Source organism: Dendrobates tinctorius, unplaced genomic scaffold (genome assembly GCF_039654945.1).
Source record: "Dendrobates tinctorius isolate UK_male_01 unplaced genomic scaffold, ASM3965494v1 ptg000151l, whole genome shotgun sequence".
NCBI lineage: Eukaryota > Metazoa > Chordata > Amphibia > Anura > Dendrobatidae > Dendrobates > Dendrobates tinctorius.
Window position 1 is genome coordinate 11,612,468 of NW_027361818.1, and position 18,068 is coordinate 11,630,535.

General features: G+C 46.4%; 1 protein-coding gene across 1 annotated transcript in view; it reads right to left on the reverse strand.

Annotated features, from left to right (window-relative positions):
- Window positions 1-536: 536 nt before the first annotated feature.
- LOC141050255 (NACHT, LRR and PYD domains-containing protein 3-like) overlaps window positions 537-18,068 on the reverse strand; it is a 183,265-nt gene continuing 165,733 nt past the window's right edge. The window contains exons 19-20 of the mRNA XM_073547131.1: window positions 15,281-15,313; window positions 537-2,107 (exon numbers count right to left, since the gene is read on the reverse strand). Coding sequence (XP_073403232.1) covers window positions 1,809-2,107; window positions 15,281-15,313 — 332 coding nt within the window. The 3' untranslated portion in view covers window positions 537-1,808. The remainder of the gene's footprint in view (window positions 2,108-15,280; window positions 15,314-18,068) is intronic.

Below are 18,068 nucleotides of genomic sequence, written 5' to 3' on the forward strand. Positions count from 1 at the left end.
GCCCAGATAAGACGCTTCTGGCGTTGTCTATTGGTCATGAGTGGCTGACACAAGGAATGTGACGCTTGTAGCCCATGTCCTGGAGACGTCTGTGTGTGGTGGTTCTTGAAGCAATGACTCCAGCAGCAGTCCACTCCTTGTGAATCTCCCCCAAATTTTTGAATGGCCTTTTCTTATCAATCCTTTCAAGGCGGCGGTTATCCCGGTTGCTTGTGCACCCTTTTCTACCACACTTTTTACTTCCACTCAACTTTCCATTAATATGCTCGGATACAGCGCTCTGTGAACAGCCGGCTTCTTTGTGGAGTGTGTCAATGACTGTCTTCTGGACATCTGTCAAGTTAACAGTCTTCCCCATGATTGTGGAGCTACTGAAACAGACTAAGGGGCATTTTTAAGCACATAGGAAGCATTTGCAGGTGCTTTTTGTTAATTATTCTAATTTACTAAGTTAATTAATTTTCGGTTTTCATTGGCTGTAAGCCATAATCATCAACATTAAGGGCCCATACTCACTTGCAAGAGACTTGCACGATTTTTGTGTGAGTCTCTCGCATGAAAACCTAGCACTGCCGCCGGCACTGGGACCGGAGCGTGCGGCTACATGCCTTTCTATGAAGCCGCATGCTCCCAGTGCCGGGTTTTCATGCGAGAGACTTGCACAAAAATCGTGCGAGTCTCTCGCAAGTGAGTATGGGCCCTAACAGAAGTAAACAATTGAAATTGATCACTCGGTTTGTAATGACTCTAGTCTATATAATATATGAGTTTTATTTTTTGTAATGAAGAACTTGAAATAAATTCACTTTTGATGATATTCTAATTTTGTGAGAAGCACTTGTACATGTTAGGATACAGCTACAGTATGTCCTGATCTTATTAAATGCAGCATTGGACATTTGAGAGCACAGCCAAGATGGAGGCAGTCACCACCCTATATGTACAATGCATGTAAGTTGTGTGCTGCTTTTTTTCTACCCTATCTGGTTTTCAGTCTCAGTTTCATCCTTGTTTTGACAGGATAGTATTGATATGTATTGTTTTGGTTATTAGCTTCAGTGATATAAAAACCCAGAAGCTTTCCTCTAGTACATTTTGTGCTGCAACGGGGTAACAACCAATTAGTTTAAAGGGCTGAGTTTTTGTGGTCAACTATAGAGCGAGTGGGAGGATGTCCACCTTATCTCCACCCCATGGTGTGGTCTGGGACTTAAATAGCTGGCCTCCAGAGGCAGTCATTGTTCAGTAGGACTGTAGAGAGGACCTCTAGTGTTTTGTGTCCTGAGAAGCAAAAACTAATGCCATTGTATTGTTGTTATCCTGAGTGGGTGGATCCCCACAAATGCAGAGACTGTACCCCATTTTATTATGTTTTCTTGTTTTACTCAGAGGGCTGTGTTTATTTTCTCTTCATGTTGGATTATGCCAGCTGTACAACAAACTAACAGAAGATTTAAGGAGACAGAGTACCTGAGTACCTCTGTGTGCATCTGAGTGAGACGATCCATCACAACATATATTGTAAATATACATTATTATTGATTTATAGTTCATGTTTCCAAACCCTAAATAAATAAAAACTCAAGAAAAAAGCAATCTGGTCCAGTTTGAACTCCGCATGGGCTTTTCTGTTGTTGCCGTGCCTGATCTTCATTATTCTGTAACAAGCCGGCCCTCCCATGAGGATCTGCTCAGGAAGAACTGGTCTAATGCTGACCGTCTATCAGTAATATGTTATTCTGTTTATTTTTGCTGAATTTTCATTGGACTTTTCATGTAATGATATCAGCCAATGTATGAGATTCATTCTAGTCTTCCAGGTCTTTATTTTTCAGCTTCTTGATTACGGGGTAGTGATGAGTTTTTAGACTCCTGTAGACTTTGTCTTTGTCCTCATTGCTGAAGCTTCTTATATAGTAATAAACTTTCCTCATCTTTTCTTCGGGGGTTGTTTGGCTGAGCACAGAGTTATATTGTTCATTGTTCAATAGTTGTAGATCAAGTAGATCATCTAGAAATTGGTTTGTCTCAGGGATGAGGCTGATCAGATCTGCTCGGTATTTAGTCAGAAAATGGACACTTTGTGCTGGGGGAGGTCTGAAGTGTCCTATAATGAGAAATGATCTATTGTTACAATAGGCCCCTATTAACAACCGTGTTGTATCCACCCATACGTCTTAAATACTGATTAACATACAGTATTTGCACCCTCAACTACTGACGATCCATCTCCCCATCCACCAGTCACACCTTCATATTAAATAGTAAAAAATAACCTATTGTGAAACATCGGAAACCAGTTACGGTAATATATTCTAATTTTCTTTTAGCTGTACAGATGTCATAAGTTTATACTGTAGTTCTATGGAGCCCGATGATGTGGGTCAGAAATCAAGACAGACACGGTATATCACAGTTCAAGCTGTATATATATTGCAGAGATATGCACTTCAGCTGACAGATGCAAAGCAGGTAATAAGACAATCGCAGTAGTATGCACAAATCATAGTACAGACCGAGGATGCGACTACCAGTCCAGCAATGTGGAGTCCAGGATCCAGAGCCCGGCCCTAATGGAGGGCAGACCGTAGAAGAGGTGGGTGATGCGTAGATCCGACAACAAGCAGGGTATCCCGACGTGTAGAAGGGGCAAGCAGGTTGCTAGTCCTTCCAGCTTGGCAGCAAGTAAAGAACAAGATACACAAGCAATGCATAGTGTGCAGAGTTCCCTTATGTATTTAGCAAACAGGAAACAAGGAGTCTCAGACAGGAAACAAGATGGCCCCCGTGAAGCCAACAACTCCATCTTGGTTCAGGGCAGAATTCATCAGAAGTAAGGGCAAGAGCAGACACAACAGAAACACAGTCCAGTCCTTACATTACTCTCCTCTTTAAAGATGTCCTCTGGATGATCTTACATCTGGTTTATTGGGGTATTTTCTGTGGAACTGCCGGATCAGACGAGGAGCATGAATATTCTCCAGAGGTTCCCAGGAATTCTCTTCAGACGAGTATCCTTGCCATCTTACCAGATACTGAAGTCATCCCCTGTGGATCCGGGAATCAATGATCTTCTCCACGATGAATTCCTCCAGCCCGTTCATGAGATTTGGATCAGGCGGAGCAGAGGTGCGCCTGGAGAAAGAGTTTGCCACTACCGGTTTAAGCAGAGAAATGTGAAAAACAGGGTGTATTTTTAAAGAACTAGGCAACTTGAGACGACAGGCTACAGAACTCACAATGCTGCTGATTTTGTACGGACCAAGATATTTCTGCCCCAGTTTTGATGTTGGAGCCTTGGGTTTCAAATTTTTCGTTGAAAGCCAAACCATGTCTCCTACCTTGTATGGGGTACTGGTTCACGGAATTTGTCTGTTGCCAGTGTCTGCTTCAGAACTTCCAGATTCTTCTGGAGAGATGCAATACGGCCGGCTACCGCAGGCACAGACCTGTTTATCGGAGGTCGAGGATGAGATTGCAATAGTCCAGTAGGTGAGGTGCGAGGGATCTTTGACCTGGCACATACCTCACATGATGACACATACAGTCGTACGTCTTCCTGGATCGTTGGCCACCAAAAGAAGCGAGACACAAATTCTTGGGTTTTCTGAATTCCTCTATGACCGGCAAACTTAGAGTTATGCATTAGTTTCAATACCCTTAATTTTATTGTTTCCAGGACATACAGACGTTGTCTCTGAAACCAAAGGCCGTTTTTTAAGATTAAATTTACCTGAGTAGATGGTTGAATCAGAAGTGGATCTGTGGCATAGGCCTCTTTCATATCTTTTAATAGGTCCTGATTGTGCGGTACACTTACGAGTTTTCGTTCTGACAGTAGGGTCCTTGGAGGCAACGCCGAGGTCACGTCATGCGAAGGAATCCTGGACAGAGCGTCGGTCTTCCTATTGCGAGAGCCTGGTCTGATTGAAGTTAAATCTCCAGATGGTGTCTGTTTACCTGGAAACTGCAATTCTTTTGTCCTCCAATCGATAGTGGGGTTTTGCCGCTGAAACCATGGTAACCCTAGAATTATAGGAAAGTTAGGGGAGGAATGCAATTCTTTTGTCCTCCAATCGATAGTGGGGTTTTGCCGCTGAAACCATGGTAACCCTAGAATTATAGGAAAGTTAGGGGAGGAAATTAGCAAGAACGACAGATTTTCAGAATGACCTGCCCCCATGCGAATCTTCAGCGGGGTAGTTTGAGAGTCTACCGGCCCGGATACCAACGGAGACCCATCTATAGTTTTCATTAACACCGGTGAACGTTTCTTCTGCGAGTGTATACCGTGTCTTTTAACAAATGCAATGTCCATGAAATTGCCGCTAGCTCCGGAATCAATCATGGCTGTACTAGTAATCCAACGGGACTGCACCCAGACTTCAATAGGAATAGTACAAAGTGTATCCTTTCTGGCTTCGCCTGAGACTGTCACAGCAGTACTTATTGAGAGAAGCTCCTCACCCTCAGAAGACAATGCTTCTGAACTCGAGTCAGGGAAGTCTGGGGTTTCATCTGCCATTACTCTCCTGCAAGTATTTAACTGAGAACCAACAGAAGATACATCAGAAAAGTCACATTCGATTCCCGCAGCTGCGGACTTGCGATCCTTTCCGGGGCAGGCCGAAATGTAGTGACCCGATTTTCCGCAGTAGAAGCACAAATTTTCTCGAAAGCGATGTTCCTTCCAGGTGTCAGCTGTACTCCTACGAACCGCATCAATCTGCATAGGTTCATCCTCTGCCGGGGAAGACGACTTGTTTTAAGTTTCTCCGGAGGAAGATGGGAGGAATATGGGGTTTTTACGATTGGCCTCAGCCCACTTCTGCCGGCGTTCCGTGAGACGAATATCTATTCTGATACAATGATTTATAAAGTCAGTTAGATTAGCAGGTGATTCACCCCGAGCCAGTTCATCTTTAATAGTTGCAGACAAACCCCTCCTTAACACTGCATATTTTGCTGAGTCGCACCATGTAGTGTCCAGCACCCACCTCCGAAATTCCATAGCATATTCCACCACAGGATGCTTTCCTTGACGAAGTGTTAATAATGCAGCTTCTGCCGTGATATTACGGTTGGGATCATCGAACATCTGACACATGGCAGCAATAAAGTCATTTAAAGAATTTAAACATGCGTCATTGGTTTCAATCAGCCGATTTGCCCAGGATAATGCTTGGTTCGTTAGCAGCATTATCATAGTTAACACTTTGTCCCGTTCAGTTGCGAACTGAGCTGTATGTGCAGAAAAATACAAGTGACACTGATTCAGAAAGCCACAAAATTTCTCTCTTTCTCCACCAAACCTGAATGGTGGGAGTTTGGGAAAAACCGGACCTGGAGGTGGAACGGGGGCAGTAACCGCAGCTGCGGCTGTAGTCTCCAAATTTGAGAGGCGAGAGGCTATAGCCTGAATAGGAGCATCAGCCACACTTGCATTGTGATTAGTTTGAGACTCTCTTGCCCCCCAGCTTAGTCTTAATTGCCTGAAGCTCCCCGTGCAATCCTGTGACAAATGAGCACAGCTTTTTCACTCGTGTCTCCATCGTATCTGACCCAGTGAGCTCCAGTTTTTTTGAAGCTTGTGTATTCTGTCATAAGTTTATACTATAGTTCTATGGAGCACGATGACGATGAGGCCAGCAACTCCATCTTGGTTCAGGGCAGAATTCATCAGAAGTAAGGGCAAGAGCAGACACAACAGAAACACAGTCCAGTCCTTACAACAGATGACAGGTTTTCTGTGTTGATCTACTGTTGATCAGAACACAAACTAATACAAAAGCTATGCAAAGAAACAATAACACAGCATTGACCAGTATCAACCAAGTACCCGAACAAAAAACGTATTCAGAACATCCAATCAGATCACTTCTGCAAGCAGAGAGAAAATCCCTTCAAGTAACCATACACATTAGGCAGAAGTAAGTTGCTGGTTGATCAGAAGTTAAACAAATATTCTCATGAAGAACAATTATTCTGCAGATACAGCCATTCACATTTTAGGCATTACACTCTACAGGAGAGAGAGGACCCCACTGACCATAAGAGCTTACACTCTACAGGAGAGAGAGGACCCAACTGACCATAAGAGCTTACACTCTACAGGAGAGAGAGGACCCCACTGACCATAAGAGCTTACACTCTACAGGAGATAGAGAGAGAGAGAGAGAGGACCCCACTGACCATAAGAGCTTACACTCTACAGGAGAGAGAAGAACCCACTGACCATAAGAGCTTACACTCTACAGGAGATAGAGAGAGAGAGAGAGAGAGAGAGAGGACCCCACTGACCATAAGAGCTTACACTCTACAGGAGAGAGAGAGGACCCCACTGACCATAAGAGCTTACACTCTACAGGAGAGAGAGGACCCCACTGACCATAAGAGCTTACAATCTACAGGGGAGAGAGGACTCCACTGACCATAAGAGCTTACACTCTACAGGAGAGAGAAGAACCCACTGACCATAAGAGCTTACACTCTACAGGAGATAGAGAGAGAGAGAGAGGACCCCACTGACCATAAGAGCTTACACTCTACAGGAGAGAGAAGAACCCACTGACCATAAGAGCTTACACTCTACAGGAGATAGAGAGAGAGAGAGAGAGAGAGGACACCACTGACCATAAGAGCTTACACTCTACAGGAGAGAGAGGACCCCACTGACCATAAGAGCTTACACTCTACAGGAGAGAGAAGAACCCACGGACCATAAGAGCTTACACTCTAAAGGAGAGAGAGTACCCCACTGACCATAAGAGCTTACACTCTACAGGAGAGAGAGGAACCCACTGACCATAAGAGCTTACACTCTACAGGAGAGAGAGGACCCCACTGACCATAAGAGCTTACACTCTACAGGAGAGAGAGGACCCCACTGACCATAAAAGCTTACACTCTACAGGAGAGAGAAGAACCTACTGACCATAAGAGCTTACACTCTACAGGAGATAGAGAGAGAGAGAGAGAGAGAGCGAGAGAGAGAGAGAGGACCCCACTGACCATAAGAGCTTACACTCTACAGGAGAGAGAGAGAGGACCCCACTGACCATAAGAGCTTACACTCTACAGGAGAGAGAGAGGACCCCACTGACCATAAGAGCTTACACTCTACAGGAGAGAGAAGAACCCAATGACCATAAGAGCTTACACTCTACAGGAGAGAGAAGAACCCACTGACCATAAGAGCTTACACTCTACAGGAGATAGAGAGAGAGAGAGAGAGAGAGGACCCCACTGACCATAAAAGCTTACACTCTACAGGAGAGAGAAGAACCCACTGACCATAAGAGCTTACACTCTACAGGAGAGAGAGAGAGGACCCCACTGACCATAAGAGCTTACACTTTACAGGAGAGAGAGAGGACCCCACTGACCATAAGAGCTTACACTCTACAGGAGAGAGAAGAACCCACTGACCATAAGAGCTTACACTCTACAGGAGAGAGAGAGGACCCCACTGACCATAAGAGCTTACACTCTACAGGAGAGAGAGAGGATCCCACTGACCATAAGAGCTTACACTCTACAGGAGAGGACCCTACTGACCATAATAGCTTACACTCTACAGAAGAGAGAGAAGATCCCACTGACCATAAGAGCTTAAACTCTCCAGGAGAGAGAGAGGACCCCACTGACCATAAGAGCTTACACTGTACAGGAGAGAGGATCCCACTGCCCATAAGAGCTTACACTGTACAGGAGAGAGGACCCCACTGACCATAAGAGCTTACACTCTACAGAAAAGAGAGAGGACCCCATTGACCATAAGAGCTTACACTCTACAGGAGAAAGAGAGGACCCCGCTGACCATAAGAGCTTACAATCTAAAGGAGAAAGAGAGGACCCCACTGACCATAAGAGCTTACATTCTACAGGAGAGAGAGAGGACCCCATTGACCATAAGAGCTTACACTCTACAGGAGAGAGGGAGAGGACCCCACTGACCATAAAAGCTTACAATCTACAGGAGAGAGAGGACCCCACTGACCATAAGAGCTTACACTCTACAGGAGAGAGAGAGGACCCCACTGGCCATAAGAGCTTACACTCTAAAGGAGAAAGAGAGGACCCCACTGACCATAAGAGCTTACATTCTACAGGAGAGAGAGAGGACCCCACTGACCATGAGAGCTTACACTCTACAGGAGAGAGGGAGCTCCCCACTGACCATAAGAGCTTACACTCTACAGGAGAGAGAGAGGACCCCACTGACCATAAGAGCTTACACTCTACAGGAGAGAGAGAGGACCCCACTGACCATAAGAGCTTACACTCTACAGGAGAGAGGGAGCTCCCCACTGACCATAAGAGCTTACAGTCTACAGGAGAGAGAGAGGACCCCACTGACCATAAGAGCTTACACTCTACAGGAGAGAGAGAGGACTCCAATGACCATAAGAGCTTACACTCTACAGGAGAGAGAAGAACCCACTGACCATAAGAGCTTACACTCTACAGGAGAGAGAGGACCCCACTGACCATAAGAGCTTACACTCTACAGGAGAGAGAGAGAGGACCCCGCTGACCATAAGAGCTTACACTCTACAGGAGAGAGAAGAACCATCTGACCATAAGAGCTTACACTATACAGGGGAGAGAGAGGATCCCACTGACCATAAGAGCTTACACTCTACAGGAGAGAGAAGAACCCACTTAACATAAGAGCTTACACTCTACAGGAGAGAGAGAAGACCCCATTGACCATAAGAGCTTACACTCTACAGGAGAGAGAGAAGACCCCATTGACCATAAGAGCTTACAGTCTACAGGAGAGAGAGAGGACCCCACTGACCATAAGAGCTTACACTCTACAGGAGAGAGAAGACCCCACTGGCCATAAGAGCTTACACCCTACAGGAGAGAGAGGATGCTGCTGACCGTAAGAGCTTACACTCTACAGGAGCGAGAAGAACCCACTGACCATAAGAGCTTACACTCTACAGGAGAGAGAGGACCCCACTGACCATAAGAGCTTACACTCTACAGGAGAGAGAGAGAGGACCCTGCTGAACATAAGAGCTTACACTCTACAGGAGAGAGAAGAACCCTCTGACCATAAGAGCTTACACTCTACAGGAGCGAGAAGAACCCACTGACCATAAGAGCTTACACTCTACAGGAGAGAGAGGACCCCACTGACCATAAGAGCTTACACTCTACAGGAGAGAGAGAGAGGACCCTGCTGAACATAAGAGCTTACACTCTACAGGAGAGAGAAGAACCCACTGACCATAAGAGCTTACACTCTACAGGAGAGAGAGAGAGGACCCCACTGACCATAAGCGCTTACACTCTACAGGGGAGAGAAGAACCCACAGACCATAAGAGCTTACACTCTACAGGAGAGAGAAGAACCCTCTGACCATAAGAGCTTACACTATACAGGGGAGAGAGAGGACCCCACTTACCATAAGAGCTTACACTCTACAGGAGAGAGAAGAACCCACTGACCATAAGAGCTTACACTTTACAGGAGAGAGAGGACCCCACTGACCATAAGAGCTTACACTCTACAGGAGAGAGAAGAACCCACTGACCATAAGAGCTTACACTCTACAGGAGAGGGAAGAACCCTCTGACCATAAGAGCTTACACTCTACAGGAGAGAGAGAGAGGACCCCACTTACCATAAGAGCTTACACTCTACAGGAGAGAGAAGAACCCACTGACCATAAGAGCTTACACTCTACAGGAGAGCGAGGACCCCACTGACCATAAGAGATTACACTCTACAGGAGAGAAAGAGGACCCCACTGACCATAAGAGCTTACACTCTGCAGGAGAGGACCCCACTGACCATAACAGCTTACACTCTACAGAAGAGAGAGAAGACCCCACTGACCATAAGAGCTTACACTCTACAGGAGAGAGAGAGGACCCCACTGACCATAAGAGCTTACACTCTACAGAAGAGAGAGAGCTCCCCACTGACCATAAGAGCTTACACTCTACAGGAGAGAGAGAGAGGACCCCACTGACCAGAAGAGCTGACAGTCTACAGGAGAGAGAGGACCCCACTGACCATAAGAGCTTAAACTCTCCAGGAGAGAGAGAGGACCCCACTGACCATAAGAGCTTACACTGTACAGGAGAGAGGACCCCACTGACCATAAGAGCTTACACTCTACAGAAAAGAGAGAGGACCCCATTGACCATAAGAGCTTACACTCTACAGGAGAGAGAGAGGACCCGCTGACCATAAGAGCTTACACTCTAAAGGAGAAAGAGAGGGCCCCACTGACCATAAGAGCTTACACTCTACAGGAGAGAGAGAGGACCCCACTGACCATAAGAGCTTACACTCTACAGGAGAGAGAAGAACACACTGACCATAAGAGCTTACACTCGACAGGAGAGAGGGAGGACCCCACTGACCATAAGAGCTTACACTCTACAGGAGAGAGAGGACCCCACTGACCATAAGAGCTTACACTCTACAGGAGAGAAGGAGCTCCCCACTGACCATAAGAGCTTACAGTCTACAGGAGAGAGAGAGAGGACCCCACTGACCATAAGAGCTTACACTCTACAGGAGAGAGAGAGGACCCCACTGACCATAAGAGCTTACACTCTACAGGAGAGAGAGAGGACCCCAATGACCATAAGAGTTTACGCTCTACAGGAGATAGAGGACCCCACTGACCATAAGAGCTTACACTCTACAGGAGAGAGAGAGAGGATCCCACTGACCATAAGAGCTGACAGTCTACAGGAGAGAGAGGACCCCACTGACCATAAGAGCTTACACTCTACAGGAGAGAGAGAGGACCCCACTGACCATAAGAGCTTACACTCTACAGGAGAGAGAGAGGACCCCACTGACCATAAGAGCTTACACTCGACAGGAGAGAGAGAGGACCCCACTGACCATAAGAGCTTACATTCGACAGGAGAGAGAGAGCTCCCCACTGACCATAAGAGCTTACACTCTACAGGAGAGAGAGGACCCCACTGACCAGATGAGCTGACAGTCTACAGGAGAGAGAGGACCCCACTGACCATAAGAGCTTAAACTCTCCAGGAGAGAGAGAGGACCCCACTGTCCATAAGAGTTTACACTGTACAGGAGAGAGGACCCCACTGACCATAAGAGCTTACACTCTACAGAAAAGAGAGAGGACGCCATTGACCATAAGAGCTTACACTCTACAGGAGAGAGAGAGGACCCCGCTGACCATAAGAGCTTACGCTCTAAAGGAGAAAGAGAGGACCCCACTGACCATAAGAGCTTACACTCTACAGGAGAGAGAGAGGACCCCACTGACCATAAGAGCTTACACTCTAAAGGAGAAAGAGAAGACCCTACTGACCATAAGAGCTTACACTCTACAGGAGAGAGAGAGGACCCCACTGACCATAAGAGCTTACATTCAACAGGAGAGAGATGACCCCACTGACCATAAGAGCTTACACTCTACAGGAGAGAGGGAGCTCCCCACTGACCATAAGAGCTTACAGTCTACAGGAGAGAGAGAGGACCCCACTGACCATAAGAGCTTACACTCTACAGGAGAGAGAAGAACACACTGACCATAAGAGCTTACACTCGACAGGAGAGAGAGAGAGGACCCCACTGACCATAAGAGCTTACACTCTACAGGAGAGAGAGGACCCCACTGACCATAAGAGCTTACACTCTACAGGAGAGAAGGAGCTCCCCACTGACCATAAGAGCTTACAGTCTACAGGAGAGAGAGAGAGGACCCCACTGACCATAAGAGCTTACACTCTACAGGAGAGAGAAAGGACCCCACTGACCATAAGAGCTTACACTCTACAGGAGAGAGAGAGGACCCCAATGACCATAAGAGCTTATGCTCTACAGGAGATAGAGGACCCCACTGACCATAAGAGCTTACACTCTACAGGAGAGAGAGAGAGAGGATCCCACTGACCATAAGAGCTTACACTCTACAGGAGAGAGAGGACCCCACTGACTATAAGAGCTTACACTCTACAGGAGAGAGAGAGGACCCCACTGACCATAAGAGCTTACACTGTACAGGAGAGAGAGAGGACCCCACTGACCATAAGAGCTTACACTCTACAGAAAAGAGAGAGGACCCCATTGACCATAAGAGCTTACACTCTACAGGAGAGAGAGAGGACCCCGCTGACCATAAGAGCTTACACTCTAAAGGAGAAAGAGAGGACCCCACTGACCATAAGAGCTTACACTGTACAGGAGAGAGAGAGGACCCCACTGACCATAAGAGCTTACACTCGACAGAAAAGAGAGAGGACCCCATTGACCATAAGAGCTTACACTCTACAGGAGAGAGAGGACCCCATTGACCATAAGAGCTTACACACTACAGGAGAGAGAGAGGACCCCGCTGACCATAAGAGCTTACACTCTAAAGGAGAAAGAGAGGACCCCACTGACCATAAGAGCTTACACTCTACAGGAGAGAGAGAGGACCCCACTGACCATAAGAGCTTACACTCGACAGGAGAGAGAGAGGACCCCACTGACCATAAGAGCTTACATTCGACAGGAGAGAGAGAGGACCCCACTGACCATAAGAGCTTATACTCTACAGGAGAGAGAGGACCCCACTGACCATAAGAGCTTACACTCTACAGGAGAGGGAGCTCCCCACTGACCATAAGAGCTTACAGTCTACAGGAGAGAGAAAGGACCCCACTGACCATAGGAGCTTACACTCTACAGGAGAGAGAAGAACACACTGACCATAAGAGCTTACACCCTACAGGAGAGAGAGAGGACCCCACTGACCATAAGAGCTTACACTCTACAGGAGAGAGCGAGGACCCCAATGACCATAAGAGCTTACACTCTACAGGAGACAGAGGACCCTACTGACCATAAGAGCTTACACCCTACAGGAGAGAGAGAGAGGACCCCTCTGACCATAAGAGCTTACAATCTACAGGAGAGAGAGAGAGAGGACCCCACTGACCATAAGAGCTTACACTCTACAGGAGAGAGAAGAACCCACTGACCATAAGAGCTTACACTCTACAGGAGAGAGAGAAGACCCTATTGACCATAAGAGCTTACACTCTACAGGAGAAATAGGACCCCACTGAACATAAGACCTTACACTCTACAGGAGAGAGAGGACCCCATTGACCATAAGAGCTTACACTCTACAGAAGAGAGAGGACCCCACTGACCATAAGAGCTTACACTCTACAGGAGAGAGAGGACCCCACAGACCATAAGAGCTTACACTCTACAGGAGAGAGAGGACCCCACTGACCATAAGAGCTTACACTCTACAGGAGAGAGAGGACCCCACTGACCATAAGAGCTTACACTCTACAGGAGAGAGAGAGAGGACCCCACTGACCATAAGAGCTTACACTCTACAGGAGAGAGAGAGAGGACCCCACTGACCATAAGAGCTTACACTCTACAGCAGAGAGAGAGAGAACCCCGCTGACCATAAGAGCTTACACTCTACAGGAGAGAGAGGACCCACTGACCATAAGAGCTTACACTCTACAGGAGAGAGAGAGAGAGAGAGAGGACCCCACTGACCATAAGAGCTTACACTTTACAGGAGAGAGAGGACCCCACTGACCATAAGAGCTTACACTCTACAGGAGAGAGAGAGGACCCCGCTGCCCATAAGAACTTACACTCTACTGGAGAGAGAGGACCCCACTGACCATAAGAGCTTACACTCTACAGGAGAGAGAGAGGACCCCACTGACCATAAGAGCTTACACTCTACTGGAGAGAGAGGACCCCATTGACCATGAGAGCTTACACTCTACAGGAGAGATAGGACCCCACTGACCATAAGAGCATACACTCTACAGGAGAGAGAGGACCCCACTGTCCATATGAGCTTACACTCTACAGGAGATAGAGGACCCCACTGACCATAAGAGCTTACACTCTACAGGAGAGAGAGAGAGGACCCCACTGACCATAAGAGCATACACTCTACAGGAGAGAGAGGACCCCACTGACCATAAGAGCTTACACTCTATATGAGAGAGAGAGAGGACCCCACTGACCATAAGAGCTTACACTCTACAGGAGAGAGAGATGACCCTGCTGACCATAAGATCTTACACTCTACAGGAGAGAGAGAGGACCCCACTTACCATAAGAGCTTACAATATGAATTAAGAAAAAATTCATACCAGATTCCCAATTTGCAGACCTGGTGTTGCCTTGTAGGATTGCTACTTCCTATAGGGGAAGTCCTCGTCTCGGAAGAGACGATTGGCATATGTATATATATATATATATATATATATATATATATATATATATATATATATACACACCGTATTTTTTGGACTATGGGACACACCAGACCATAAGATGCAGCTAGGTTTTAGAGGAAGAAATTAGGGGAAAAAATTGAAGCAAAAAATGTGGTCAATTCCCTCATCCCTATTCTGGTATGCATGGCTCCTCATCCCTATCCTGGTATGCTTGGCCCTCACCCCTATCCTGGTATGCATGGCCCCCTCATCCCTATCCTGGCAGGATTATTCGCCCTCATCCTTATTCTGGTATGCAGGGCCCCATCCTTAACCTGGTATGATTGGCCCCCTTCCCAGCCTCATATGCAGTGCCCCATTCTTATCCTTGTGTGATTGGCCCCGATCCCCGTCCTGGTATGCATGGCCCCATCGCAAAAAAAGACAACCCATTGCACTTACCTTCCCGGGGCTCCCTTGCAGCATCTTGTTTCAATGCCAGCAGCTGCTTTATGCTTGTAAGCAGAGTATGGCAGAGATGTTATGCTCTGCTTGCAAGCCGAAGGGCAGCTGCCAGAATACTCACTGCTCTGCACACAGGGACTGTGTGCATGCAGAGCTGTGAGTATTCATTGCTCTTTAATAGCGAGCACAGTGTCAGCTGGAGCCTTCCTGCAGCTGCTGGCGGTCATGTGTGCTGCTACTTAATTGAAATTAATATTTACCGTATTCCACTCCCATGCATGTGGAAAGCAGCGAATATTTATTTCTCTTTAGCAGTGGGCACAGGAGTTAGCCGCAGCAGCCTGTTCCTGCCTCTGTGACTCCACCGATGCCGCTTCCCCACCTCCCCACCACAGCCAGAGTCGGTACATCTGGACTATTTTCCTCCACATATTTGTGGAAAAACGCTCATCTTATAGTCCAAAAAATATGGTATCTTTCATCCTGTAGGTTCAATCATAACCCATGGACAGCTTTTTCCCTTTACCACTAGAGATACGAAGTCCGTCTATGCTTGTAGTCAAATTGTAAATGGAATTAAAAATTTAAAATGCACAGCATAGACATCACTACATACCTGACTTTGCAGATGGTAAATGTAGCATTTCCCCTGGAAATAAAAAATATGTCTGTGAATCTATGTTGAAAAAGCAGGAAAGTGAATAAGCAGATTATAAAATATTAACAGGACTTAACACTATGGATTCACAGATTAGGATGTGATTTTTTTCACCTAACCTGAGAGCCTGATTCTATCCTTGCATCACTTACTGGGCTGCTTGCTTTGAAAAAAATTACTGATTCATCAGTAGGAGAATATCACTAGAGAACTTTTGTGTAACCCCACCCCTACCACTGATTGAAAGCTTTTTGCCTATGCACAGTGTACACAGAAAGCTGTCAATCAGTGGTGTGGGTGGGGTTATACAGAACTCAGCATGCAGAGAACAGTAAGCAGCCTAATAAGTGACACGTCTCTGCCCCTACATCATGCTGCTCTCATAAAAGATAGCAAGAACCTGGTGACAGATTCCATTTAAGCTAAATATGTGCTCTAAGCACCATTGTCCTGTACAAATAGCAGAAATATACATAAATGTTCATCTCACAATTAATTTCTAGTGTTCATAATTACATCACATCATTATTGTCATTATTATGCCAATGACTTGCTTCTGGGTTTGACCCCTTTAACCTGTGAGCTTGTGCTTTGTGGTTGGCTTCTCTGTCCTCTGAGCCCCAGCAGATACACCTTTTCTCTGGGCGTTTAGTTTCTGTTATCGTTGCTTCAGTCTTTTTAGGGTAACAGGTGTGCGGCTTTATGTTATTTATCGCTGTTGGTATTTCTTGTCGGTGATAGTCTCATTTGAATGTCCATCATACTGCTGTAGTTTGTCAGTCAGTGAAAGTCTAGCTTGAGTTTATCTCTTTGCTGTTTATTCTCTTTACCCTGCACATATCTTCCATTTTTTGCGGGGTGTAGGTGGTATATTCTCTAACAGTACGTAATTCTTTATTTTGTATTTCATGGTTTGTTTTGCACACTCTGGGATCTATTTCTATTTCAACACACTTTACCTTCTTTGGGTAATTTATGCTCATCTCTGCCCTACAGTTCTTTAGGAGGAACGTGAAGAACTCGATGGCCTTTCAGACATTATAGATCTGAGTTTGCCATCATATAGTCTATGGTTAGGGCTATCTCTGCTCATGCAGTAAAAACTAGGGACTGCAGAGTCAGGATCTGTAGTCTGTACAGGAACCAGTAGGGTCAGTTGCAATTATTAGTGTGTTACTATCAAAACTTGAAACCAGCAGCTCTTGTGCACCAGGAGGCAGCTCTTCCCTGTGAGCTATTGAGCTCGCTGTACAGTTCCTTGCTCACCCAGACACTAGTACTTGTGTTGTTCCTGATTGGCTCAAACCTGTGATCTCCAGATTGAACACCCTACTTAAACATGGCATTGCACTTCTTTCCTTGGGAGATTGTTGTAGTCCCAGCCTTTTGTCTGGCTTCTTTCCACATGCTGCTTATCCTCAATATTATACTGCTCCTACCATGTACTGACCTCTGGCTATATCCTGACTACATCACCTGCTTATCCTCCCAACTACACTGCTGCTCCATGTACCGACCTCTAGTTGTATCCTGACTACTTTTCCTGCTTATCCTCCCAACTACACTGCTGCTCCATGTACCGACCTCTAGTTGTATCCTGACTACTTTTCCTGCTTTTCCTCCCAACTACACTGCTGCTCCATGTACCGACCTCTAGCTATATCCTGACTACTTTTCCTGCTTATCCTCCCAACTACACTGCTGCTCCATGTACCGACCTCTAGCTATATCCTGACTACTTTTCCTGCTTATCCTCCCAACTACACTGCTGCTCCATGTACCGACCACTGGCTATATCCTGACTACTTTTCCTGCTTATCCTCCCAACTACACTGCTGCTCCATGTACCGACCTCTTATTATATCCTGACTACAATACCTGCTTTTCCTCCCAACTATACTGCTGCTCCATGTACCAACCCCTTACTATATCCTGACTACAATACCTGCTTATCCTCCCTACTACACTGCTGCTACCGTGTACTGACCTCTGGCTATATCCTGACTACTTTTCCTGCTTATCCTCCCAACTACACTGCTGCTCCATGTACTGACCTCTGGCTATATCCTGACTACTTTTCCTGCTAATCCTCCCAACTCCACTGCTGCTCCATGTACTGACCTCTGGCTATATCCTGACTACTTTTCCTGCTTATCCTCCCAACTACACTGCTGCTCCATGTACCGACCTCTGGCTATATCCTGACTACAATACCTGCTTATCCTCCCAACTACACTGCTGCTACCGTGTACTGACCTCTGGCTATATCCTGACTACTTTTCCTGCTTATCCTCCCAACTACACTGCTGCTCCATGTACTGACCTCTGGCTATATCCTGACTACTTTTCCTGCTTATCCTCCCAACTACACTGCTGCTCCATGTACCGACCTCTGGCTATATCCTGACTACAATACCTGCTTATCCTCCCAACTACACTGCTGCTACCGTGTACCAACCTCTGGCTATATCCTGACTACAATACCTGCTTATCCTCCCAACTACACTGCTGCTCCATGTACCGACCTCTAGCTATATCCTGACTACGAGTCCTGCTTATCCTCCCAACTACACTGCTGCTCCATGTACTGACCTCTGGCTATATCCTGACTACTTTTCCTGCTTATCCTCCCAACTACACTTTTGCTCTGTGTACCGACCTCTGGCTATATCCTGACTACAATACCTGCTTATCCTCCTAACTATACTGTTGTTCCGTATACTGACCTCTGGCTATTTCCTGACTA